The sequence below is a fragment of the Megascapheus bottae genome, chromosome 20 (genome assembly GCF_031878675.1).
Source record: "Megascapheus bottae isolate mThoBot1 chromosome 20, mThoBot2.hap1, whole genome shotgun sequence".
Lineage (NCBI taxonomy): Eukaryota > Metazoa > Chordata > Mammalia > Rodentia > Geomyidae > Megascapheus > Megascapheus bottae.
The window spans coordinates 3,964,509-3,990,936 of NC_143528.1; the positions used below are offsets into that span (position 1 = coordinate 3,964,509).

General features: G+C 44.9%; 1 protein-coding gene across 7 annotated transcripts in view; it reads right to left on the reverse strand.

Annotated features, from left to right (window-relative positions):
• Tacc1 (transforming acidic coiled-coil containing protein 1) overlaps positions 1-26,428 on the reverse strand; it is a 106,178-nt gene that overhangs the window by 60,745 nt on the left and 19,005 nt on the right. For 2 of the 7 annotated variants that reach the window (XM_090353895.1, XM_090353894.1), the window contains exons 1-2: positions 10,214-10,494; positions 9,209-9,324 (exon numbers count right to left, since the gene is read on the reverse strand). In XM_090353895.1, the coding sequence (XP_090210021.1) occupies positions 9,209-9,324; positions 10,214-10,374 (277 nt within the window). In that variant the 5' untranslated portion in view covers positions 10,375-10,494. Of the gene's footprint in view, positions 1-9,208; positions 9,325-10,213; positions 10,495-26,428 lie in introns of those variants that run through there. The other 5 variants (XM_090353896.1, XM_090353892.1, XM_090353893.1 and 2 more) reach the window with 5 other exon arrangements.

Consider the following 26,428-nt stretch of genomic DNA (forward strand, 5'->3'; position numbering starts at 1 on the left):
TGTAATCCTAGCTATTCAAGAGGTTGAGATCTGAAAACTGAGTTTCAAAGCCAGCCCAGGCAGGAAAGTCCCCAACACTCATCTCCAATTACCAACCCCATCCCATCCCCAGCCACAAAGCCAGTAATGGAGCTGCGGATCAAATGGTAAAGTACTCACTGGGGTTGGGCAAAAAAAAAAAAAAAAGGCTCAGGGCCACCACCCAGGCCCTGAGGTCAAGCTCTAGTAGTGAAAAAGAGGGGGGGGGGGGGAAGAAGGGAGGAAGAGAGAAAGAGAAAGAGGGGGGAGGGAGGGAAAGAGGGAAGGAGGAAGGGAGAGAGGGAGGGAAGCAAGCAGATAGAGAGAGAAAGAGACAAAGAGTGAAAGAAAGAGAGAGGAAGAGAGAAAGAGATGAAGAGAGAGAGGGAGGGAGGAAGGCCTGGAGGGAGACAGGGAGGCAAGGAGGCAGGCAGGCAGTTAGAAAGAAATGGAACAAGGAAGAGAGAGGAAGGAAAAGGGAATACAGAGGAGGGGAGAAGAAAAATGAGGAAAAAGGAAAATAAAATAAAAGGAAAGAGAAGATGGGAAGATATTTGGGGGCTGAGGGTATAACTTACCAGCAGATGGTTTTTCTAGCACATAAGTAGTCCTAGATCCTCAACACCACCAAATAAAAAAGGGGGGGAGGGGCAGAGAGTTTGGCCTAGTGGTAGAGTGCTTGCCTAGCATGCACAAAGACCAGGGTTTGATTCCTCAGTACCACATATAATAGAAAAAAGCCAGAAGTGGTGCTGTGGCTCAAGTGGTAGAGTGCTAGGTTTGAGAAAGTCGAAGGATAGTGCTCAGGCCCTGAGCTCTAGGCCCAGGATTGGCAAAAAAAAAAAAAAAAAAAAAGTGGGGGGAGGGAGCTGAACTGGTACTTTCAAGGAGAATCTTTGCCCAATAGAACTGTGAAGATATATTTGAATTTATGAATCAACAGAAGATTCCACATATTACTGTTCCATTTTGAGTTTGGCCAACATCAGTCTAAATCTTGAGAATCTATTATGTTTGTGGGGACCTCATAAAGTAGGCTCATTTATGTGCAAAGATGAGGATGATATCTTGAACTCACAACTACCAAAGCCTTTCTAAGAAGATTTCACAGTCACCCCTAGCTTATCTAAGATGGCTCTTTGGGGTAGATCAACCATGATTTCCCATTACTATTCCCATTACTAAAGCTGGTCAGAGGAAAAGATACTATTTTTTAACTTTATATAATTTCCCCTCCTTTTTTGTAGTGCTGAGGCCATTCAAACTTCAAATAGCTTTAGATCACATTTATTTTATACATTAGATTGATGATGGATGGATGGATGAAAGGATGGATGAAAGGATAGATGGACATAGACAGAGAGACATATGACCAGTTTCTGAGTGGCTAACATGACTACGTGCAGAATTGCACTAACATGCCTATGTGCCACTTGCAAAGGACATTAATAGCCTGTCAAAATTAATCTCCCCTCTTACCCTTACTTTGTACCAGTACTTGACTGGAACTCAGGGCTTCTAGCTCTTGCACAGTATTTTTGCTAAAGGCTGGTATTCTACCAGCAGAGTCTGGCAGATAAGATCATCACATAATGAGATCACCTCTCTCCCCACAAGCAGAAGCTTTTTGATGGTTAATTAGCCAGAGTCCAAATATCTGCTCTGGTTACCTGGAAACCTTGATCCTTAGATCTCAGCCTCCTAAGTAGCTAGCATTAGTGGTATGAGCTACCAGCACTTGGAAAAAACAAAAACAAAAACAAACCCACACACCAAAAAAAACCTGACACCTCATTTTGGCCCACAACTGAATAACTAAAATCAGAATGAAATCCAGATATCCCTCTAGTCACCTTGAATCTATCTTCCCACATAATGAGACAAGTAGTCAAGTAGAAGTGACTGTAGGAATGGAAATGTTTGGCTCTTGGGCCACATAAAGCCTGGAAATCATTTAGTGTATGACATGTGTGCTTCTTCTAGGCTACCTTTACTGATAATTTTGACTAGCCTTTAAATGAGTTTGTGTATCAATAATATACTAAATGGTCCTTGCAGAAAAAAGGTTCCCTACCCATGGAAGTGATGGTAGTTAACTTATCCTCCTTCAAGGCTGAAGATAGGACATTAAGACTAACTGAAGTTTCTTACTGTCAGTTTACAGTATCCTGTTTGAGACTTCCAAAAAGGTACCTGGAAGTATCCAGTCTTCTCCTAAATCTGCAGTCATCTTCGCAGAGCCTGGCAGATAAGATCATCCCATAATGAAATCACTCTCTCTCCCCACAAACAGAAGCATGGGAACTGGATTGTTCCCTCAAGCAGTTAAGAACTTCTTTGAACCACAACCTAGCAGAACCAGAACTAAGATAATGATCAACCAGATTTGACCGAGAATGTCTATTTATACCTCTTACCCCAGGATTCTTCCTAAAGTTTAAGTTAGTACCCTGAAGATGAGCTGTGTTCCCAGCACAGCTATGTTAATTAGAAGCTTTTCTCATTATTTCAGCATTGTTTCTGTTTGCTCTCTTTGGAGTAACAAGCCAGACCTGTTAGCACCCCAGACTTCTAATTACAACAGCACAAACCTAATACCACCCAGCACAACTCTTTATTTGCTACTCAGTTATAACTCTGCTACCTTCTTTTATTTATTCAAATCATCATCTCAAATTCCTTAATTTTACAGTTTTACAGAAATTGGGACAATATGGATATAGGTTGACAAATGTATTCTGAGCAGACAACAAATATTCTAGACTTTGACTAGACATTTGGTCTCTCTTCCAAATATTCAACTCCAACTATAATAGTACAAAACTGCCAAAAGCAATGCCTAAACAAGTTATGTGTCACTATATTCCAATAAAGCTTATTTATGAACCCTCAACTAAGGTTGTCACACAATTTTCTTCTCACAAAATATCTTTTTCAACCATTTAAAAGTATAAAACCTATTCTTATCCAGAGGACCATATTAAAAAAAGGTGACTGGCCTCTGAATATGGTTTTCTTGTTCTGATGAACCACAACCATTCTGCATTCCCTATAAGACTTCCAGCAGTATCAGTGAACTGATCTCCTTTATTTCCATACCAACTAGAGGATTCCAATGTGCCTTAAAAATAATCTAGGCATCTAATTAATATGCAAACCACATAGGTTTTGGTTTCATTTGTTTTTGGTCAGTCATGGGGCTTGAACTCTGGGCCTGGGCTCTGTCCCTAAGCTCTTCAGCTTGAAGCTAGTGCTCTACCACTTTGAGCCACAGTACCACTTCGGATTTTCTGGTGGTTAATTGAAGATATGAGACTCACAGACTGTCGTGCCGGGCTGGCTTTGAACCACGATCCTCAGATCTCAGCCTCCTGAATGGCTAGGATTACAGTTGTGAGTCGTCAGCGCTGGGCTTCAAACCAGATAGCTTTAAAGTTATTCCAGGGTGATATACACTTTCTAAACTAAGATGCTCCTTCTCAAAATAAAAAAGGAAGGGAGGTAGCAATCTGTAAAGAAAGGCATGAAAGCACTGGGATATGAGGCTCAACTGGAAAAATAAATCTAATGCAGTTTTGTAGGCTACAACAGCTGAACAAAACCATAGCTCCTAGATATTCCATGACCACTTAGAGAGGGAGAGAGAATGAGAAAGAGAGAGAGAAAGAGAGAGAGGGACAGAGAGATATGAAGGAAACTGTACCACCTCAAAGTCCTTTCCTAGGCAAAGAGATGATCAATGCAAGAGCGACAGTTTAAATACTCTTTGAAAGAGAAGACTGACAGCAAATACAGGGCAGTTCAAACATTATGGCCACCAGTCTGGCATTTTCAAGAAATTTCAAGAATTTTTTTTTCTTCTTTTTCTTTGGCCAGATCCTGGGGTTTGAGCTCAGGGCTTAAGCACTATCCTCGAGCTTTCTCAAGGCTAGCACTTTAAGCCAGAGCACCACTTCTGGCTTTTTCTGTGTCTATGGTACCAAGGAATTGAATCCAGGGCTTTATGCATGTTAGGCAAGCACTCTACCACTAGGCTACACTCCCAGTCCTTGACTAGAATTTTATTTCACTAAGAAATCAGGAACTAGCTTCTACTGGTGGTTTTAAAAAAAAAAAAAATTTCACAACTTTATCCTTTGCTTAATTCCTGACATATAACACTTGTCTTAGGCAAAGTCCTTTTCAAATTTAGATATTTAAGTTCCTAAAAGAGTTTCAACAAAAGGAAAGTCACATGCTTCCCTGAATTGAAAGAAATATGGTCTATAGGACGTAGTCCCCTCATTTGAGTGTCTTTGTATAGCAGAAAGCTAAGACCATTTACAGATGTTAATACTAACTCCAGAAATGGAAACAGAGGTTTTCTCTTTGTTGTTATTTTTCTTTTCTCTTCTTTTTGTCTTGTTCATTTATCTGTCTTAGGGAGAATAAAGAATGGCATAGAAATGGAGGGGAAGGGGGCGAAGAAATGTAGCAGTGATACTAGAGACTATGTTTAAAACAAACTATAAAAGTTGTGAGTAGGGAGGGGAGGGGCGGATGATTGTCCAAAAAGAAATGAACTCATATCTGACTTAGAGGACTGTAACCCCTCTGCACATCACCTTTAGAATAACAATTTTTTTTAAAAATGTTGACATCAACTCTTGGCAATCAAGTCTTAAATTGCCCCTTTAAAAGATACAGTCTTACATAGTCTATGCTTAACTGTTCAACCATATCTTGGAACCACAGAAATATGAAAGATGTTAGAAACAATAAAAAAAATCAACATTTTTCAGGAGAAAGTAAACCATTCAGTCCCAGAAATTAAACTGCAACATAAAATGACCCTTAAGGAATTTTTTGTACTGAAATAATCTCTGATCAGACCTGTACTTTGGGGTATTTTCAAATTTACTGTGCATGTGTGGCAAGGCAATCAAGCCACAAAACTCTGGTCTACTCCTAAACACTACCCAGCTGATGAGCAAGCATCTTACTGTTTAACAACCTTAAAGTAAGAGACTCCATAATGTGTAGGACTGTTTCCTAGATTATTCACCACCACCCTCCACCCGCTACAATTATAGCCTATAGTCATGAACCCTACAGAGCTTTTCTGATCCAAGATTCCATAATAGGAAAAAGTCTAGGGAAAGCTTTTTAGACAGAATGAAAGACTGTGAGAGTCATCATCAGTACTAGACAGATTAAATAACTAGGTCTCTGTGGCTTTGGGAGCCTAGGCCATCCAGACCTCTATTCAGTTGGCCAAGAATATGGCAGAATGAATTAGTTTAGCAACTGGTAGAATGCTGGGAAGGGCTGCCCACACTGAGGGCAATTCAAAGAGGCTTTCAGACAGCTACTTAACATGTGTCTTATGGGTGTTATTTAAATTTGATGAGAAAGTCACAAAACAGTTCTTTCAAGCTTCTAAATCTCCCTTCTGATCTGCCAATCTTGTGAGAAGAAAGGGGGAGCTATGAGAATCAAGTGGTATCTTCATCAGTGAGAATGGTACATAGCTTTGTGCCACATACCCAGTTCTCCAGTATACAAACCTGGCTGTTCTCAAATAGTCCTGCATAGAATGAAACAGGTATTACCTGATGCTCAGCAGGAAGACAGAGCATGGAGCTCTCATTTCAGGTAAAAACAAATTGCAAAGGGGCCTGATGGTGCACTAGGCCCTGAGTTCAGTCTCCCAGTCCTTGTTTTAAAAAATAATCAATTCAGGCGCCGGTGGCTTGCACTTGTAATCCTAACTACTCTGGAGGCTGAGATCTGAAGATCAACGTTCAAAGCCAGCCTGGGTACAAAAATCCCTGAGACTCTTATCTCCAATTAACCACCAGAAAACCAGTTGCCCACTTGAACCACTGTGGCTCAAGTGATAGAGCGCTAACCTTGAGCTGAAGAACTGAAGGGACAGTGCCCAGGCCCAGAGCTCAAGACCCATGACCACGACCATGACCACCACCACCACCAACAACAACAACGTTACACCCAAAAAGTAGGTTGACTTCCCTAGGTAACCTGAAGAAATTGCTAAAAAGAATAAGATATCTAAACTGTGGATCTGAGGCAGTAGTAATCAGTTTAAAAATTTTGGTGGCTACATAGCTGAAAGCTGGTTCAATCATCCTAGAGTTTCATTCAATGTAACAGCCAGAGAACCTTGAAATAAGAAGCCAATTACTGCACTAGGAAGACCAGGATAGGGCTGGGAGCTTGGCCCTAGTGGTAGAATGCTTGCTAGCATGCATGAAGACCCAGGTTCGATTCCTAGGTATCACATACATAGAAAAAAGCAAGCTAGAAGTGGTACTATGGCTCAAGTGGTAGAGCTCTAGTTTTGAAAAAGACCAAGGGCAGTGCTCAGACCCTGAGTTCAAGGCCCAGGACTGGCAAAAAAAAAAAAAAAAAGAAGACTAGGACAGAGGATCAAAAGGATCAAGAGTTCTAAGCCAGTGTTGAGTTACACAGTGGGATGCTGTCTAAAAATTAAGGGGGGGGGGAGAAATAAAGTACAATTCCTCTGCTCAAATTCTATCTGTGAGTTGAATTGTGTCCATCAAAAAGTAATGTTGGGTGCTGGGAGTATGGCTTAGTGGTAGAGTGCTTGCCTAGTATGCATAAAGCCCTGTGTTTATGCATATCAGTACCACATAAACAAAAAGCCAGAAGTGACACCTCGGCTCAAGTGGTAGAGCTCTAGCCTTGAGTGTGGAGAGGCTCAGTGACAGAAGCCAAGTTCAAGGTCCAGGAACAGCAAAAAAATAAAATAAAAAAATAAATGTTGGGCTGGGCACAGTGGTTCACACTTCAAAGGCAAGTTACTGAGAAGTAGAGAGATTAGCATGGCTAGAGGCCAGTCTGGCCAAAAAGAAAGGCTACTTCCACAAATAAGGTAGGCATGATGACCCTTAACTGTTGTCCAAGTTTGACAGAAAACTCAAGATGTTACCTAAAAATAACTAAGAGGGTAGAGCTGGCTCAAGTGATGCAACACCTGCCTCAAAAGCACCAGGCCAAAGTTCAAACCCCAAACTCCAGTGCTGAAAAAAGGAAAATCCAAACACTCATCTATTTAAAAAGGCCTGTTTATTCACCTAAGATGTACCCTAGTAAACAGTATCTTTGGAGATGTAATAAAGTTAAAGACTACTGAGGGCAGATGGTTCACACCTGTAATCCTAACTATTCAGGAGGCTGAGATCTGAGGATCGCGGTTCAAAGCCAGCTGGGGCACTAAAGTCCATGAGACTCTTATCGCCAATTAACCACCAGAAAACTGGAAATGGCACTGTGGCTTAAGTGATAGAGCAGTAGCCTTGAGTTGAAGAGCTCAGGGGCAGTGCACAGGCCCAGAGTTTAAGCTTCACAACCAAAAAAACAACAACAACAACAACAAAAAACCCAACTGAAACCTAAAAGTAAACTCAACAACGGGGGTACCACTTGAAGATACAGACACACCGGGAAAGACTGTCATGTGATAAGGCAAAGTTACTCTAATGACTGTTAACCATCACAGAAGTCAGACCACAAATATTTCTGTCCTTGGGCCTCACCCAGGGCACACTGGTCAAACCTCACATCTTTGCAGAATTCATTCTTCTCCAGAGGGGTCTTTTCTACAAATGTTGCTTCCCCAATTACCTTTCAGGTTTCTGCCACCATCACTTTTATTAGTCACATTACCCTTAGCTAGGGGACATTAACTAGTCACACTTCACATTCCCCATTCTCCCACTTACTCTCTCCTGTAGTATTTAACACAATCTGACATGTACATTTAGCTTAACCCTTTTCATCTTCTTCCAAAATGTTAGCTCTCTGATAGCAGGGCTTCCTGTTTATTTATTGATTGAGCATATCAGTTTCTAATAGGACAGGTGAAAATTTTATTCAGAATTGCTTAGGTAACAAAAAAGCTTTCTACTAATTAAGCTTTTATAGATGAAAGGCAGAGTCAAGGTTGGGCTCTGATAGACTAGGCCTGCATAGAAGTAGTAGGAAACTTTGTAACTGCCTCTTAAGAATTCCTAACTCAAAAAAAAAAAGTCAACTCTAGGGGGCTGGGAGTTTGGCCTAGTCATAAGACTGCTTGCCTAGCATGCATGAAGACCCAGGGTTTGCTTCCTTGGTACCACAAAACTAGGAAAAGCCAGTAGTGCCAGGAGCAGTGGCTCACATTGTAATCCTAGCTACCTGGGGAGGCTAAGATCTGAGGATCAAGATTCACAGCCAGGCCAGGCACAAAAGGACCTGGGACTCTCATCTCCAATTAACCTCTAGAAAACAAGAAGTGGGGCTTGGCTCAAGGATAGGAAAGTAGCTTTGAGCTGAAGAGCTCAGGGACAGCACCAGGCCCAGGGATAGGTTGGTAGCCTTGAGCTGAAGAGCTCAGGGACAGCAGCCAGATCAAGTTCAAGCCCCATGACCCCCACACCCCCCCACACACATAAAAAGCCAGAAGTGATGTTGTGGCTCAAGTGGTAGAGCTCTAGCCTTGAGATAGCCCAAGGATAGTGCTTAAGCCCTGAGTTTAAGTCCCAGGACTGGCAAAAAAAAAAAAAAAAAAAAAAAATTTGGCCAGGAGTTTGGCCTAGTGGTAGGGTGCTTGCCTAGCATGCACAAAGACTGGGGTTCTATTCCTCAGTACCACATACAAAGAAAAAAGCCAGAAGTGGCGCTGAAGCTCAAGTGGTAGAGCTCTAGCCTTGAGAAAGTCCAAGGACAGTGCTTAAACCCTGAGCTCAAGTCCAGGACTGGCAAAAAAAAAAAAAAAAAATCAACTCTTACCTATAATTTTTGTGTCTAGCCACACCCTAAACAATTGCCTGAGGAATTTGTGAAACCAAATCTAAACAGAACCTCACCACTCCCTTACTCTACACATTTTTACTTTTTAAAAGCTGAGAACTGCCCAACAGAAATGTTTGATAATCATAATCTCAAACTACAAGTGCACAAAATACTAACCAGGGAATAAACAAGGCTTCTAGTCATCAAATGAGCAAAAGGTTGGGTTGGGGGTTGGGGCACCTTACAAATAAACTAGGAGCTTTAAAAGAGCTCTTTCTGGACAAGAAGACAATCAAAACCCACTGAAACAGTTCAAAGTAAACATTATTTTCTACCTTTCATACACATTTTTAAAATCCTTACAAAACAGGCAGAAGAATGAAGTTTTCTTTACCTTGAGTTCTGCATCCAGGACCTGCCAGTCCCAGTTGTGAATCACAGGATTCCTTGAGAGGTGATTTGCTGGGAGTTTCAGCTTCAGGGGTCTCAAAATTACCTTCAGAATCCGAGCTGCCAAGGGGGAAAAATGAGGAATTACCACTTTCAACGGCATTTCCTATACCTGACACAATTTACATAAAGGTTTTTGAATAAAGGTTTTGTGGGGGGGGGGGTGTTGTTTTTTTAGTCTAACTTTACAACCAGCTGATCCTCTGCGTAAACTGGGAGGTGGAGGCTGTTGCGGATTTTGGCGGTGCCCTCTTGGGATTCTTCCCAGTATCATCCTGTCTCCCTGAAATCTCCATTCTCTGGAGCTTCTCTCCAGCACAATTTATATTTCAGGTCATCTTTCCTTTTCGTGCAGGGGGAGGGGGGCTGAAGGAGGTTTGCAAGACTCCTTTTCCCACAAGACCCCTTCTTCAGAGGCTTAACCATTAGCGATGCCCCGGCAGTTCCGGCCATGCCTTTTTCTCTGGTAGGCCTCTACCTGTCAGGACCTCATTCCGCTGGACTGTTAAGAATGCTGTCACCTGCCTTCCGCAATCACAGGGGTGACAGCGCGGCAGAGACCACGGTTTGTCACCAGCTGCCAGCGGCCTGTCATCGCGCGATCTTCTTTCCCGGGGCTACAGTGGAGGGGCGCAGTGCGGCCCGGGGAGGGTCGGGCAGCGACGCCCCCCCCACCCCCAGGACGCGCTCGGTTCTACCTGGCGTGATCAGTGACACAGTCCCTGGGGTGAGTGTGCGCGCGCGTGACCCGGCGGGAGCCGGGTTCCGAGGAGCTCCCCGCGGCACGGAAACACACGGGACCGGGGGCTAGCGCTGCGCGGAGCAGGTGACGGGCCGGGACGTGGCCGGCGCGGGCACGGACGGGCGGGAGGTCACGACAAGCACACGGGAGCCGCGGGCGGCGGGGAGGCGGCGCGTCTGCGTCTCGGCAGGGATGCTGTGTACTTGCCTGAAGCTCAGGGATTTCGTCTCGGCTTGCGAGTCCTCCTCCTCGGGGTCGCCCCCGGGCCCGCGGGCCTCCTCCTCGCCGCCGCCCCCGCCGCGCACGGCGGACCACGTCCACTTGGCCCACTGCACTGGGGACAGGATCTGCCAGGGGCTGAACGCCATGAGCCCGGCTCCCGCGGCTTCGGCTCCTCGGGGCGGGAACGTGCGGGAAGCAGAGCCGTCCTCTTCCCCCCCCCCCCACCCTCCGTTCAAAATGGAGGGGACGGTGACAGGCGTCCGGAACGCGTCGCCCCGCCGCGGCGCGGATGTGGCTCAACGAGCGCCGTCGGGGGCCGGGTGGAGGGCTTCCTCAGCCCGCAGCGGCGCCGCTCCTCCGCGTCCTCCCTCCCCGGCGCCGCGGCGCTCGGTCCCCGCGCCGGGCTCCCTCGCCGGTGAAGACGCCTCTCCCGGCCTCTCGGGGGGGGGGGGGGCCGCCCGCGGCGCCCGGCGGCTCCGGGTGTCGGGGTCTCGCTCCCGCCTTCCCGCCGCGGGGCGCGCAGCAGCAGCAGCGGCGGCCGAGCCGCGCCCCAGGAGCCGCCCCCTCGGGCCGTACCACTTGCGCCGGCCGAGTGGGGGCGCGCGCCGCGCCGGGCCTCTGAAGTCTGCGCGCGCCCGCCAGGGTCCCCCCGCGGCGCCTGGATGGATGCGTCCTCCCCGCCGAAAGGGGCTTCCCGGCGGCCCCGCCCCGGCCCGCCGGGGACCCCGGAGCGCTCGCCGCTCCCCGGCGCGGGCAGGATGCGGTGTGTGTGTGGTGTGTGTGTGTGTGCGCGCACGTCCGTGCCGGCCGCGCCTTCTCCTCCCTGCCTTTTGTATTTCATCTCGCCCTGGCGGGGCTGGCTTCTCCCGGGACTGACGGCGTGGGGGATTTCGGCCTCTTCACCCCCGGGATGCAGAAGTCAGCTGGGCGACGGCCGCGGCCGGGGAACTGGAGACGCCCGGCCCCGCGCCAGCCCGCACCCCGGGATGCTCTGCGGAGGCCAGGACGCGGGTGGAGGACGGCCCGTTGCACTACAGCCGGAACCGCTTCCTTTCTTTTCGAGTCTTCCCCAGACTTCATTTCTGGTGTCGTAAGCCAGCAAGCCTGGTGACGGGGCCTTCACGTTGGAAGGCCAGAGGCAACCACAGCTTTTCCTCTTCTCTTGAGTTACTCCTTCCATTGAGGGAGTGCTCCTCTCAAAACGATGGTGCAAGCCGGGCTGGGGGGGGGGGGTCCCACCTGGAGCCCTAGCTACGGGAGGCTGAGATCCGAGGATCGCGGTTCAAAGCCAGCCGGGACACAAAAGGAAGTCCATGAGACTCTCATCTCCAATTAACCACCAGAAAACCAGAAGTGGCGCTGGGGCTTAAGGGGTAGTGCTCTAGCCTTGAGTCGAGGAGCTCAGGGGCAGTGTCCAGGCCCAGAGTTTAAGCCCCACCGCCCCCCTCTCCCCCCCCCCCACACACAATAGTGCAGTCTCTCACGAGGCTGACCCCCTCATCAGGCTTAAAGATCCCCTAGCCTGGATAAGGGGTCATTTCCCAGAGTTGAAGAGGATCTATGAAATGGCTGCAGTGAGTTCCTCCAGGCAGCAGCTCCAAAATTTAGGGACAAAGTCAGGCTGAAACTTGTCTACTGAAAAGGGGTTGGCAGGCACACGGTTGATGTATCATGATTATCTTACACATTTGACAACAAAGACAGGGCAAGCATACACGATAAGACTTGGCCAGTAACCTCCTCTCCAGAGATGACTTATGGAACTGTAACCTTTACAATAACAATTTAAACACACACACACACACACACACACACACACACACACACACACACACACACACTCCACTCTGGAGTGAGTCTCACTGCTTGCTTGTCTAGCACACAAGCAAGGCCTTCGAGTCCAGCAGGTACTTAAGGAATTGTTATTAAAGGATAAATTTGGGGAAAAAATGCCTAGTTTGAACCAACGAATTGCTCTTGCTTCCAGAGCAATCTTCTTTTGCCAGCAGAACTTTACACTCTGGAAGGGTTTCTTTTTTTCACCCCACTCCTCATGCCCAGCTACCCCAAACTCCCAGTCTCTTCCTTCATTATCCAGTTCAAGTGGAGTCTAGGAAACCATGCTGGTTTCTCCTACTTTCTGTCCTATTACACCAACCCCCCACCTCCCCAACATTCAGAGAGACTCTTACTACAACCCTAAGACTGTTCTGAAAATGAAAGGCAATGTTTGTTTTCTTTCTTTTCTTTCTTCTTTTTCTTTGCCAGTCCTGGGACTTGAACTCAGTGCCTAAGCACTGTCCTTGGGCTTTCTCAATGTTAGGGCTCTACTACTTGAGCCACAGCACCACTTCTGGCTTTTTCTATGTATGTGGTCCTGAGGAATTGATCCCAGGTACCATGCATGCTACCGGTGCATGCAAGCACTCTACCTAGGCCAAGTGACAGTTCCAACATCATAATGCCTAACTTGTGCAGCAACATCTTGAAACCTAAAGAAGCAAATGGCTAAGTTTCAAAAAAAATCACTCTACAAGTTCTCTGACTTAATGTGAACAGCTAAGGGGCAAAATAACTTACTCCATAGCCTGCATTGATTTTATTTTCCAGAAATAGAATAACGAAGTTGATGTATCAGTTTTCCTATAATTCCTGTAATAGCCAATGTTTGACAACAGCTATCCTAACCAAAATAAACCATAATTTGCTTTTGCAACCTCAGCTACATTGAGCAGAATGTCTGCAAATGTGTATGAGTAACCAAACGAAATGAACGTGTTTTGGAAATTTCCGCAAGCACAAAAAGAGTCCCATTTGTTCTCTTCCTTCCTCTGCTTCTTGCCTTATAGAAGCTTCTGTATCAATATTCCATGAAAATCTAAAATACAATTCACTGGGGCTAGGAATATAAAGCACAGTGCTACAGTAAAGGCTTTAGCATATGATCTTAAGTTCTGGGTTCATTTTCTAGCACCAAGATAAATAAGTATGTAAATACAATTTACTACTGCTGGATATCAGTGGCTCACACTTGAAATCCTAGCAACTTAGGAGGCTGAAATCTAAGTATCACAGTTTGAGGTCAACCTGGGCAAGAAAGTCCATGAGAGTCTTCAGTTAATCACAGAAAAAGCCAGCAGTGGTATAAATTGAGTGGTTGAGTGCTAGCCTTGAGCAAAAGCAAAAGGAGCTTACTTACAGACAGTGCCTAGGCCCAGAGTTCAAATCCCAGGATTGGCAATAAGTGGTCAAGTGCATGCCTCATATGCATGAAGACCCGGGTTCGATTTCTCGGTACCACATACATAGAAAAAGCTGGAAGTGGTGCTGTGGCCCAAGTGGTAGAGTTGTAGCCTTAAGAAAGTCCAAGGACAGTGCTCAGGCCCTGAGTTCAAGACCCAGGACTGGCAATAAATAAATAAATAAAACAATTAATTATTAGTAAGCAGACAAACAGGTTGAACACTCATTGACCTAACTGAGTTAGACTCCACTAATCCCTTTTTGCCTCACCTTGAACTTCAGGGTCAGTTTCCCAAGAGTCCAGTTTTATTAAAACTCCTGCTTGAGCCATGTGCTGGTGGCTCAGGACTGTAATCTTAACTATTCAGAAGGATCTTGGTTCGAAGCCTGACTAGGCAGAAAAGTCTATGAGACATTAATTAACCAACAAATCAGAAGTAGAGGTGTGACTCAAGTGTTAAGAGTACCAGACTTAAGCAGAAAAATCCAAGCAAGAGTACAATACCCTAAGTCCAAGTCCCAGTATCAGCACAAGGAAAGAAGAGGAGACGAGAGGAAGAACAAGAGATGGAAGGGGAGCAGAGGGGAGGTTGTTGAGTGCCAAAGATATAAACAGAATTAGGTCAGCTTATTCTTTCTAAGTATAGAAAGTAACTCCAACATTATCCCTAAGTCTTCCTACCAACTACCACAAATTCAAAGTTGAAAACAAGAAAACCAAAACCAAAGATCTACTTAAAGCAGTAAACCATAGCTAAGTTTAGAAACACCTTCTACTCCAATAGATATGTTTGGTCTTTCCTGCTAAACAACATGAGTGCATTTACAGAGCCTGTTAAACAGGAATATTGTCTTCTAACATTCCTTCTGGGGATGGTACCACCTTTTGTTTCCTTCTGTTGAACTGGTGAACTCTTTTTTTTTAATGTTGGGGGATGGAGGCTATGGCCTGGGACACACCAGGCAAGTGCTCTACCACTGAGCTATACATCTCCAAAGTGAATTTCTAAAAATCTGACGCTCTATATCTCATAGAAGAAAACCGTGTAGATCTTCTTAATCATTATCCTGGAGACCTGAAGGAATTTCATTGCAGTACTCATAAATGTCCTGCTTTTTTTGTGAGATTAAAACAAAAAATAAACACAATACATGATCTGCAGCATCCTGTAAATTTCAGCTTTTATTCTCAAAACTTTTTGAGGATTGGAGGAAGGGGCTAATCCTGGGCACTGTCCTTGGGCTTTCTCAAGGCTAGCACTCTACCACTTGGAACACAGCACCACTTCTGACTTTTTTATGTATGTGGTACCAAGTAATTGAACCAAGGGCTTCATGCATTCTAGGCAAGCACTCTCCCATTAGGCCATGCTCCTGGCCCAAGTGAATTTTTTTTGCCAGTCCTGGGGCTTGAACTCAGGGCCTAGGCACTGTCCTTAAGCTTTCTCAAGGATAGCACTCTACCACTTGATCCATACACCACTTCTGGCTATTTCTATGTATGTGGTACCAAGGAATTGAACCTAGGGTTTCATTCATGCTAGGCAAGCACTCTACCACAGGCCACACTTCCCACCAAGCCATAGGTTTTTTTCGGTAGGTCACGGGGCTTGAACTCCACCTGGGTGATGTCTCTGAGCTCTTCAGTTCAAGGCTACCACCCTACCCTTGAGCCGAGCCCTGCTTCCCGTTTTCTAGAGGTTAATTGGAGATAAGAGTCTCAGGTCCTTTTGTGCCTGGGCAGTCTTTGAACCTTGACCCTCAGATCTCAGCCTCCTGAGTAGGTAGGATTACAGGCGTGAGCCACCGCACCTGGCTGCCATAGCTTTTTTAATAGCTGAGAGTCCCATAGACTGTCTTGTCCCAGCTAGCTTTGAACTGTGATCCTTAGCTTTTAGCTTCCTGAACAGTTAGGATTACAGGTGAGAGCCACTAGCACCCAACATACATATGAAACTCAAGAGAAATACGTTATTTTACCTCTTGGAAATCTTTCTTTCTGTTCATGTTGGAACTGTTTTTAAAATCTAAATATTTATATATCACTCATTTTTCTCTCTGAGAAATATAATCTAAAAGGCCAGCTAAATTAATGAAAAAGAAAACAACACATTCCCCGTTGATGAAACAACATATTATTAAGACAGCAATATTATGGGGTTAGTTTGATTTCACTCAAAATTCTTATAGGATTTTTCCCTAGAATTTATTAATATTTCTTGAAAGTTTCCTTGTGGCCAAACAGTGTTTCACTCTGTAATCCCAGCTATTCAGGTGGTAGAAAGTGGGAGTGTCAGGGTTTGAGTCCAGTCCAGCCAAAAAGTTAGTGAGACACCCATCTGCACCAATCATCTGGACATAGTGATACATACATACTTGTCATCCTAGCTATGTAGGAGGTGTAGATATGAGGAATGGGGTCCAGCCCAGCTCTAGCAGACAACCCTTAGAGACCCTATTTAGAAAAACAACAAAAGCAAAAATGTCTAGAGACATGGCTCTAGCAGTAAAATACCTGCTTAGATAGTATCAGGGCTAAATTCAAACCTATGCATATTTTCAATTCCTAAGTAAGCACATTTTCTTTTTTTTTTTTTTTTTTCTGCCAGTCCTGGGCTTTGGCTCAGGACCTGAGCATTGTCTTGGGTTCCCTCAAGGCTAGCGCTCTACCACTTGAGCCACAGCAACACTTCTGGATTTTTTCTATGTAGGTGGTACCAAGGAATTGAACCCAGGTCTTCGTGCATGCTACCCAAGCACTCTACCACTAGGCCAAACTCCCAGCCCATAAGCATATTTTCAATTCCCGTGTGTGTATGCATGCACATGTTTAGAATAGAGCTTAAACTCAGGGCTTCAAATTCTTGCTTGCCCCGGCCCTCAAGCCTGGGGCTCTACTATAGCTCCACTTCCAGCATTCTGGGGGTTAATTAGAAGTAAGTCTCAAATTTGTCTGCCACATGTTGGCCTCTTGAGTAGCTAGGATTACAGTCATGAGTCATTAGGGCCTGGATTAAGAACATCTTTTACCATCTGTGTGTGAGTATGTATGTGTGTGATAATGGAGAATCCTAAAACAACTAAGAGTTAAGCAAGGAATAGCCCTGCCATTGGGAGTGTGGCCTAGTGACAGAGTGCTTGCCTAGCATACACGAAGCCCTGAGTTCCCAGAACCACATACACAGAAAAAGCTGAAAGTGGTGCTGTGGCTCAAGTTAACCTTGAGAAAGCTCAAGGACAGTGACCAGGCACTGAGTTCATGCCCCAAGACTGACAAAACAAAGAAACAAACAACAACAACAAAAAAGGAATAGCCCTATAGGCAGATACTAGTCTAAAAATAAGAACAGAATGCTTAGAAAAGAACCCTACTAGATGCAAGCACTAAGCTGTAGCCTGTAGCTCACACCTGTAATCCTAGCTGCTCAGGAAGCTGAGATCTGAAAGATCGTGATCCAAAGGCAGTCCAGGCAGGAAAGCCCATGGGACTCTTACCGCCAATGAATCACCAAAAAGCTAAGAGATAGTGCCCAAGTCCTGAGTTCATGTACCAGTATCTGTATATAAAAAAGTAAGTATTTATTATATGTTAAAGATGTTACAACAGCCAAAGGAAGATCCTCTTTTAAATGGTAGGAGAATAATTGACGAGCAACAAGAAAGAAGATCAAGATAAACCTTTACTATCAGAGTATATACCAAGATAAACTCCAGATGGATATGATGGCTAAATTATAAAAATAAGGCATAAGAGGAAAAAAATCTAGAAGCAACAGAATCTGTCAAAGCTCTGTAGGAAGGATAACAGTCCAATTTCAAAGTAATTAATGAAACCAGACACAAAATAAGGATGTGCAAATATATCTGGCTACATTGAAAGAGTAAAGCTCTTCAATATGTGCTTTCAAATGAAAGGCTGCGGGAAAACAAAGTTTACTATTTTTATTATCTTATGAATCTGTGAAAACCAGTAAGATCATTCAAATTCCAACAGAGAAGTGAACTACTTCCTGTAGCTCAAACAGGATCTTATGGCATTTGTTTTGTCAGTTCTTTGTTTCTTTCTTTGTGGCCTTCCCCTCTCTCCTCTTTTGATGCTAGAGATTGAACACAGGGCCTTGAATATTATTATGGCTTTAAAGGGTAAGAAAACATGTGAGATTGGCTACATTTTCATCTGGGATTAGCAGGGAAGAATCCAAGCATTCTAAGATAGTAAAGTATGTAGTTGCCTCAGTCTCTCTCCTCCTCTTCTCCATATGCAGTCAGGCTGCATTCCAAGAATATTTTAGGCTGATGGAAGATTAATTTTCAAAACTGAAATCCACAGAAGCTTAATGATGAGGAAGTTCAAGCCGATGCAGCCCTTTCATAGAAAACTCAGACCTCAATAAATAAGGTAAGAAGGAAGCTGTGGGGGCTTGAGGATGAGGCTCTCTGGTGGAGCAGCTTCTTGTCATGGGTGAGGCCCTGAGCTCCACCTCGGGCACCATGAAAGAAGAGTCTGATGACATGCAGAACACCACAAAGGGAGGAGAGTGGGCAATGGTGGTGTTTGTCAACAACTCGAGCCACGGTGTCCACTTTACCAATGGTGGGGGTTGATGACAATCGACAGCTGGGGGTTTCACTAAACACTGGTCTGGTGACCAGACTCTCACTCCAAGGAGTCATGCACCTGTTGAGCCAAGGTGCCACACAAAAGAAGATAGTCGGCCAGCCACAGGTAGTTCACACTGGTAATCCTAGCTATCTAGGAGGTTGAGCTCTGAGGATCATAAAGCCAGCTAAGGCAGGGAAGTCCATGAGGCTTTTGTCTCCAATAAACCACAAAAAGCCAGAAGTGGAGCATGCTAGCGTTGAGCAAAAGAGCTCAGCGACTGCACCAGGCCTGAAGTTCAAGCCCCAGTACTGACAACAAGAGAGAGGGAGAGAGAGAGAGAGAGAGAGAGAGAGAGAGAGAGAGAGAGAGAGAGAGAGAGAGAGAGAGAGAGAGAGAGAGAGAGGGGAGTGGGGGGAGCGTGCTTAGCATGCAGGATTCCCTGGGTTCAATTCCTCAGTACCACATACACAGAAAAAGCCTAAAGCGGTGCTGTGGCTTAGGTGACAGAGCACTAGCCTTGAGCAAAAAGTGTCCAAGGACAGTGCCCAGGCCCTGAGTTCAAGGCCCAGGTCTAGCAAAAAAAAAAAAAAGAAATAGGGCCGGGAGGATGGCCTAGTGGTAGAGTGCTCACCTAGCATGCACAAAGCCCTGGGTTCAATTTCTCAGTATCACATACATAGAAAAAGCCAAAAGAGGGTGGTATTGAGGCTCAAGGATAGAGCACTATCCTTGAAAAAGCTTAAGGACAGTGCTCAGGCCCTGAGTTCAAGCCCCAGCACTGGCCTGAAAAAAAAAGAATTTAGGGAACTCTCTTTAAGGAAAATACAGCGCTGAGGAAGTAACATGGTAACAGAGCATGAGACCCTGGGTTCCTCCAAAACATAAAAATAAATTAAAAAGATGGTGGCATTGTGCCAGTAATCTCAGCACTCGGGAGGCCAAGGCAGAAGAAATGCCACACTGGTGGCTCTCTCCTGAAATCCTAGCTACTTCAAAAGCTAAGATCTGAGCAGTGAGGTTTGAAGTCAGTCTGGGTAGAAAAGTCTGTGAGGGACCTGGAATGTAGCCTAGTGGTAGAGTGTTCACCTAGCATGCACAAAGCCCTGAGTTTGATACCTTGGTACCATATACACAGAAACATCAGAAGTGGTACTGTGGCTTAAGTGGTAGACTGCTAGCCTTGAGAAAGCTCAGGAGCAGTTGCCCAGGCCCTGAGTTCAAACACCAGGACTGACAAAAAAGAAAAAAAGAAAAAAAAAACAAAGGAAAGGAAAAGTCTGTGAGATTCTTATTTTCAATTAACCATCAAAAAAGTTATGAGGGTCGGGAATTTGGCCTAGTGGTAGAGTGCTTGCCTAGCATGCATGAAGACCCGGGTTCAATTCCTCTGTAACACATACACAGAAAAAAAAAGCTGGAAATGGTGCTATGGCTCAAGTGGTAGAGCTCTAGCCTTGAGAAAGCCCAAAGACAGTGCTCAGGCTCTGAGTTCAAGTCCCAGGACTGGCAAAATAAAGGGGGGGGGAGTTCCTAGATAGCACAAAAAAAAGCCTGAGGTTAAAATGCTTTAACTTAGTGCTTGCTCTACAGCAAAAGCAATCCTCTTCATGATCTCAGGAGTGGTCCTGATGACTTTAACTTAGTAAAAGAAAATATTGATTCATTGGAAGAGGCAGTCATACTGCCCTCCTGTACCTTCTCAGGAGAAATGAAAAATATTAATTGTTGGAAACTCCATAAAACTGTCAAAAGATATTTTCTACACAGATTGTGGAACAGAATTCCTGGCTCTCTTCCTTTTTTACCAGTTGAAAACACACAGACACACACACAGAGCCACAGACACACACACACACACTATGATGAAGAAAAACTAAGATTTCTTAGCATTGCATACTTTATGCACTGTGAACTTTGAGACTGCTATGATAGGGCATTGATAATCTCCTAATTTCTCTAGCCAAGAGCTCTCTGAGTACTCACAAGGCCTCAGGCATGTAGTGAGAAGACCCACTTTGCAGGCTCCTCCAGCAGGATAGGTATGGCTCTGGGATTCAATCATGAAACATGAATTCAAATGAGTAATGCAAATTTGGATCAGTATCTTTTTTTTTTTTTTTTTTGGTGTAGGACTTGAACTCGGCCTGGGTGCTGTCCCTGAGCTCTTCAGCTCAAGGTTACTGCCCTACTCCTCCAGCCACAGCGACTGACTGAGCATTGTCCTTGGACTTTTTTCTCAAGGCTAGCACCACTTGAACCACAGCACCACTTCTGGCTTTTTCTATGTATGCAGTACTGAGGAATCGAACCCTATTCTTCGTGCATGCTAGGCAAGCACTTTACCATTAGGTCAAACTCCCAGCCCACACTTTGCCTTTTTTTTAAGGGAGGAGAAAAGAGAGGGCCCAGAAAGAGAGGGAGGAAGGTTAAACAAATGTAATCACAGTATTCAGTAGATACTATGTGGAAAGTGAACTGTGTAACTTGTGGGCCAGGCCAGGAGGGGGAAACTAGAAGATGGTGAGGGAAGGGATAACATCATCCAAAAAAAAAGAGCAATGCACTCACTACCCGACTATGAAATGGTATACCCTCTGTACAATACCTTAATAATAACAGTAAAATATTTTTTAAAATAAATTACATTAAAAAGATAAAAATAAATAACTTTAAACAAATGCTTATTTTTATTTCCTCTCCAATTCAAACATTGAACTTCTTTTCTGATGTGGAGGCGTAGGAGTGGGCTTTGCGTGACTGGGTCATAAAGGCTCTATGTTGGATTACTCCATGCAAGACAGGGTAGGAACGCCCCATCTCCTTCCATAGCAGAAGGTGGCTCTGCGAACCAGAAAGTGGGTTCTCCTCAGACCCCAGTCTGCTAGGCCTTTGAACTTGGACTTGCTAGCTTCTGCATAATACCTTTTGTTGTTTGTAAGCACCCATGGAATTGTCCTAACAGTCCAAAGAGACTTTATCGCTGACCCCTGACCAAAGCATGACCTCAGCTCTCACAGGACCTAGGACCTATTAGAAAGGATATTCATCAATGCTCACTGTGGCCCAACAGCACCATTTCAGATAAGCAATGGAAGCTGACACATTACAAATTTACAAATTACTCCATCACCCAAGTTTGCACTTTATATTCTTGGGAAAGATACGAAAGAATGCTGAACTTCTCAGCCCTAAAGGATATGCATGTTTGATATATGTAATAGAAATATACATACATATTCGATTCACCTCATCCTGAGTAATCTTATAAACCAAAGAACTGGTTTGTATACAAATAATGTTCTACATCCTTTCAAAAGTTGTTGATATTTGTTTTTCAGTGCTGGGAATAAACCCAGGGTGAGTCTCAGTTTTTGTTTTTTGTTTTATATCAGTGTTGGGACTTGAACTCAGGTCCAGGATGCTGTCCTTGAGCTTTTGTGTTCATAGGTAGCAATCTACCACTTAAGCCTCAGCTCCACCTCTGGCTTTTTGGTGTTACTGTGAATAAGAGTCTTACCAACTTTCCTGCCCAGGCTGGCTTGGAACCATGATCCTCAGATCTCAACCTCCTGAGTAGCTAGGATTATAGGTATGAGCAACCTGCACACAGCATATTTATGTTTATTTTCATACTTTCAATGTATATTTCCTTAGCAGGAGGAAGCTCCATGAACTCAAGGCACCTTATCTCTCTTGTTCTGCTTAGTGGTATTAGTAATGGGAAGAGCTTATAAATATTTGTAAAAACTCACATGCATACACAAGCATGTATTTATGTGATTAGATGGAAGGAGAGACACACATAGACAGAAAGAGATGGAGACAGAGACAGACAGACAGACAGACAGACAGGTAGGTGCCTTAGACCTTCACATAAGTAGGACTGTATTCACTACTGTTTCTGTTTTCAGTGTAACATTCTGCTCCCCAGAGGGGAAGAAAACCAGGAGAGGCAGCCAAGACCCTCCTAGCCCGGCACTGGGATCTGCCTCCCGCGAGAGTCCCATCATGATTCTCAAGTGATGTTCTCTCAGCAGCTTAGCCTGCCTTTGCTGCCTCTGAACCCAGTGTGCCCAACTTTCTCCCATGAAGGTATTTCATGGGTTTCATGGATTCACCATCACAACCTTTTGCATATACATCTTCTCATGCATGGGATGGTTTCTTCTTACATCCTAGAAGTAGGACTACCGTATCAAGACAAGCTCACTTTTCACCCTACACCTATAGCCAACTGCCCTCCAAAAAGGTTATGCTGTAAGAAGGTCACAGAAGCTGGTTTTGCTGAGAAGCATGGCTCTTCACATGTCCAAAAGATGTCCTTTGGGTAGATAAAGGCAGAATAAAGCTTGGCACCCCTGCCTTTTCTTTCTTCCTTCCTTTCATTTTTTTTTGCCAGTACTAGGACTTGAACTCAAGGCCTGGACACTGTCCATTAGGTTGTGTGCTCGAGGTTGGCACTCTACCATGTAAACCACACCTCCAGTTCCAGCTTTTTGGTGGTTAATTCAGGTAAAAGTCTCATAGTCTTCCCTGCCAGAGCTGGCTTTGAACCTGGACTCTCAGATCTCAGCCCCCTGAATAGCTAAGATTACAGGCATCAAACACTAGTACCCTTCATAACTTCATTTTTTTTCCCCCATCGGTAGTGGGGCTTGGACTCTGGGCTTGGGTGCTGTCCCTGAGCTCTTCAGCTCAAGGCTACTGCCCTACCCCTTGAGCCATAGCGCCACTTCCAGTTTTCTAGTGATTAATTGGACCTAAGAGTCTCTCTGTCTTTTGTGCACGGGCTGACTTTGAACTGTGATCCTCAGATCTCAGCGTCCTGAGTAGCTAGGATCACAGGGGTGAACCACCATGCCCAGCCATGACTTCATTTTGTCTGTCTCTTTTATTAGTACCTTAAACTTTGGGTCAAATGCTTACTCAGCCCTGACTAGACAACTGAAGACTGTACATACATATCTAAATTATCTCATTCTCCTTCAATGCTGAAGCTACCAAGGTAAGAGTAACAAGAGTAACTAAGTCTGGTGTCAAACTTAATCTGGACTTTGATCCTCCTACTTATACCTCCCACAGAGCTGGGATTACGGACCTGAACTATTTTCAAGTGATTGCTAGCTTTTATAACATTCTGTTCCAGACCCTCCCCACTTCACCGGCAATCACTGTCCTAAACCTTCAAGAACAGTAAAGCTTTGAAAGGCAGATCATTTCATGCTGAGACTACCCGCCCCCAAGTGAGAGCAATTACCCTAGGATAGAAGCTAAGGCTCCCTCCCAAAAGTAAAAGCAGAACTGAAACGGTGATCAACCAATCACAGTCTGATCAAGACGGCTCCATTATACATACTTCTCATCCCCTACCCCAGTTCTTCCTTCACTTAAATTTAAATCTCATGTCAGCGCTTGGCACTAGTAGCTCATATCTATAATCCTAGCTATGCGGGAGATTGAGATCTGAGGATCATGGCTCAGAGCCAGTCTGGGGGGTGGGGGGAGAGGGGAGTTGGTAAGACTCCTATCCACAATAACACCAAATAGCCAGAGGTGGAGCTGTGGCTCATGTGGTGAAGTGATAGCTTTAAGCACAAAAGCTTAGGGATGGTGCCCAATCCCTGAGTTGAAGCCTAAAAACTAGCACAATAAAAGAAAATAAAATAAATGAAAGAAGAAAAAAAAGCTCATATCCGTACAAGGCTGCAGGAGTATTTGATTCCTTTATCTTCCCATTTTTCCATTGGATATCTGTGGCTAGTGACCAGGCCTCTTCAAAGGTAGCCCTATGACTCAGGCCTAGAACTCCTACACTTCACATTTCCAAAAAGGCTTTTTACCTAAACTTGAATCAATATTGAGTTCAATCAATCCTTAAAAATTTTGCCAAATGGATGAAACAATATACCATAATGAGTTTTATTCCAATAAAGATATCAATTACTTATGAAATTTTTGTTATATTTATTGAATCACTGCCTTTCTTCTTTTCCCACTCTCTTCCCTCTTCCCTCACCCCTCCCCTCCCAGTTTCTTCTTCCTTCTGTTCACCATTTACTTTTTATTCTTTTTGGAAATGGAGTGGGTAAAGTCCTTTTTAACCCTTTGCCTTTTGCCTTTAATCAGTACTACTTGATGTGTGGTCCTTTTAGGTTAGCAGTCCTGGGAACACATTAGAAATGGAAATGCTTGAGCCTCGCCTTTGTTTGACGGGAATCTCAGGGTAACTCAGCCTTCTGTTGTAACAAACCTCCCAAGTAATGCCCTGGCAGAAGGGACAGCCTCACAGAATTGGTTTTGTTCAACCATGTGGTTTACCCTTACTCTAAATAGGGAACATTTCTCCAGTACCCAAACTAAAGGCAGACAAACATTTTACTTGTTTCCTCCCTTTCTCCCCCTCTTCCCTCCCCAGGTCTCTGTCTTTTGCCAGTCCCCTTACTTTTTCACTCAAAACTGTTACTATGCCACTTGAGCCATAGCTCTACTTCCAGCTTTTTGATGAATTGGAGAGAAGAGTCTCATGGACTTTTCTTTTTCCTGGTCTGGACTCAAACCACAATCCTCAGATCTTAGCCTCTTGAGTAGCTAGGATTACAGGTATGAGTTCAATATTACTTCTCCATAGGGTATCAATGAACTGAATAAAACTTGTAGCTCATTTCATCCACAGTATTCTAACACCTCTACAAAACTCAACAGCCCCAAACATTTAACACCAGGTTAAGGCTGCAAGAGGCACTTCCAGTTTTTCTCTGCCTACCTCTTTTATCTTTCATCCCTAATCCATATTTTCTTTGAAACACCAATAGCACATAGTTTACCACCACTCCATCTCCTCCTGACCCGTTACCTAGGTGATAGTGACTAAGCCTGTCTGTAGTATTTCTATTCCTGTCTTTCCTTATCTTCTCCCCTTCCATGGAGCATTTAACTCAGCAAAAGACAAGGATCCAAAGCCAGCTAATTCATGTCCCCTGACACCCTCTTTTCACTTTTTCCCCCCCATTTTCTTTTTTCCTTTTTCTTTTTTGCCAATCCTGGAGCTTCACTCAGGGCCTGGGCACTGTCCCTGAGCTTCTTTTGCTCTACCACTTGAGCCATGTCCCACCTCTGGCTGGGGTACTGAGGAATCAAACCCAGGGCTTCATGCATGCTAGGCCAGCACTCTACCACTAAGCCACATTCCCAGACCCCTCTTTTCACTTTCAACCAAACTTTCTCCCATTTGTTTGATTAAATCAGGGGCCCTCAGGCAGAATTCCTAAACAACTTCAGCCCCTTCAGTGTGGAGGACATGCCCAAAGCTATCCACCTGAGCCACCACATCACACACAGCCTTGACCACAGCATGTCCAGTCAGGAGCACGGGGAATGGGGCTGAGTCTCCCTCAAGGCCATCACTGGACACTGTGCACAAGTGTGACTGTACTGGACAAACCAGCCACGAGAGGGACATTTTCTTAGTTATGGGTTCTTTTAATTCACACACTGTACTAAGACTCAAGTAACAACCTGGGGACAGACATTTCCCAGGCTGGCAGGCACAAGAACAGATGCAGGGTTATATGACAACATTACTCACCCTCACACTACAACTCCAAGGACAGCTGATTGGTCAGAAGCCGGCTCAGAGATTGCCAGAATTTACTCTTCTATACCAGAACCATCAAGGGCCAAATTTAGAGAACTTTAAGCACTCTACCACTAGGTCAAACTCCTGGCCCCTAGAGAACTTCTTTCATTCTCCTTAATACCTGATGGGCTCCGGTTTCTGTTGTTGATGGGGATCTGCTTTGTTCTCACAACTCTATGCTGCTTCTATGACCCACTGACTACAGTCCTCTGTGGCCCCTCCCCCTCCCAGGAAAACCTCACCCCTGACCTTATCTGAAAGCGCAGGACTGGCAAGTCAGAAGGATACCCCTGTCAGAAAACCCCAAACAGCACAGGACAAAATCATTCCAAAGAAGATCTCACCCTTAAGCCGGGCACGGTGGCTCATGCCTGTAATCCTAGCTACTCAGGAGGCTGAGATCTGAGATTCGAGGTGTGAAGCCAGCCCCAGCACTAAAGTCTTGAGACTCTTATCTCCAATTAACCACTAGAAAGCGGCGCTGTGGCTCAAGGGATAGAGTGGTGGCCTTGTGCAGAAGAGCTCAGGGGCCACGCCCAGGCCCAGAGTTCAAGCCCCACAACCTCCCCCCCCCCACATACCCACAAAGATCTCACCCTTGAACGTCTAAAATCTTAAACTCTCCTTTCCTTGTTTCTCCAACCAAGCTTGGTGTTACACAGAGTTTTTTCTGCAGCAATGATTAAAGCCTGTTTGGCCAGGTGCTGGTTGCTTACGC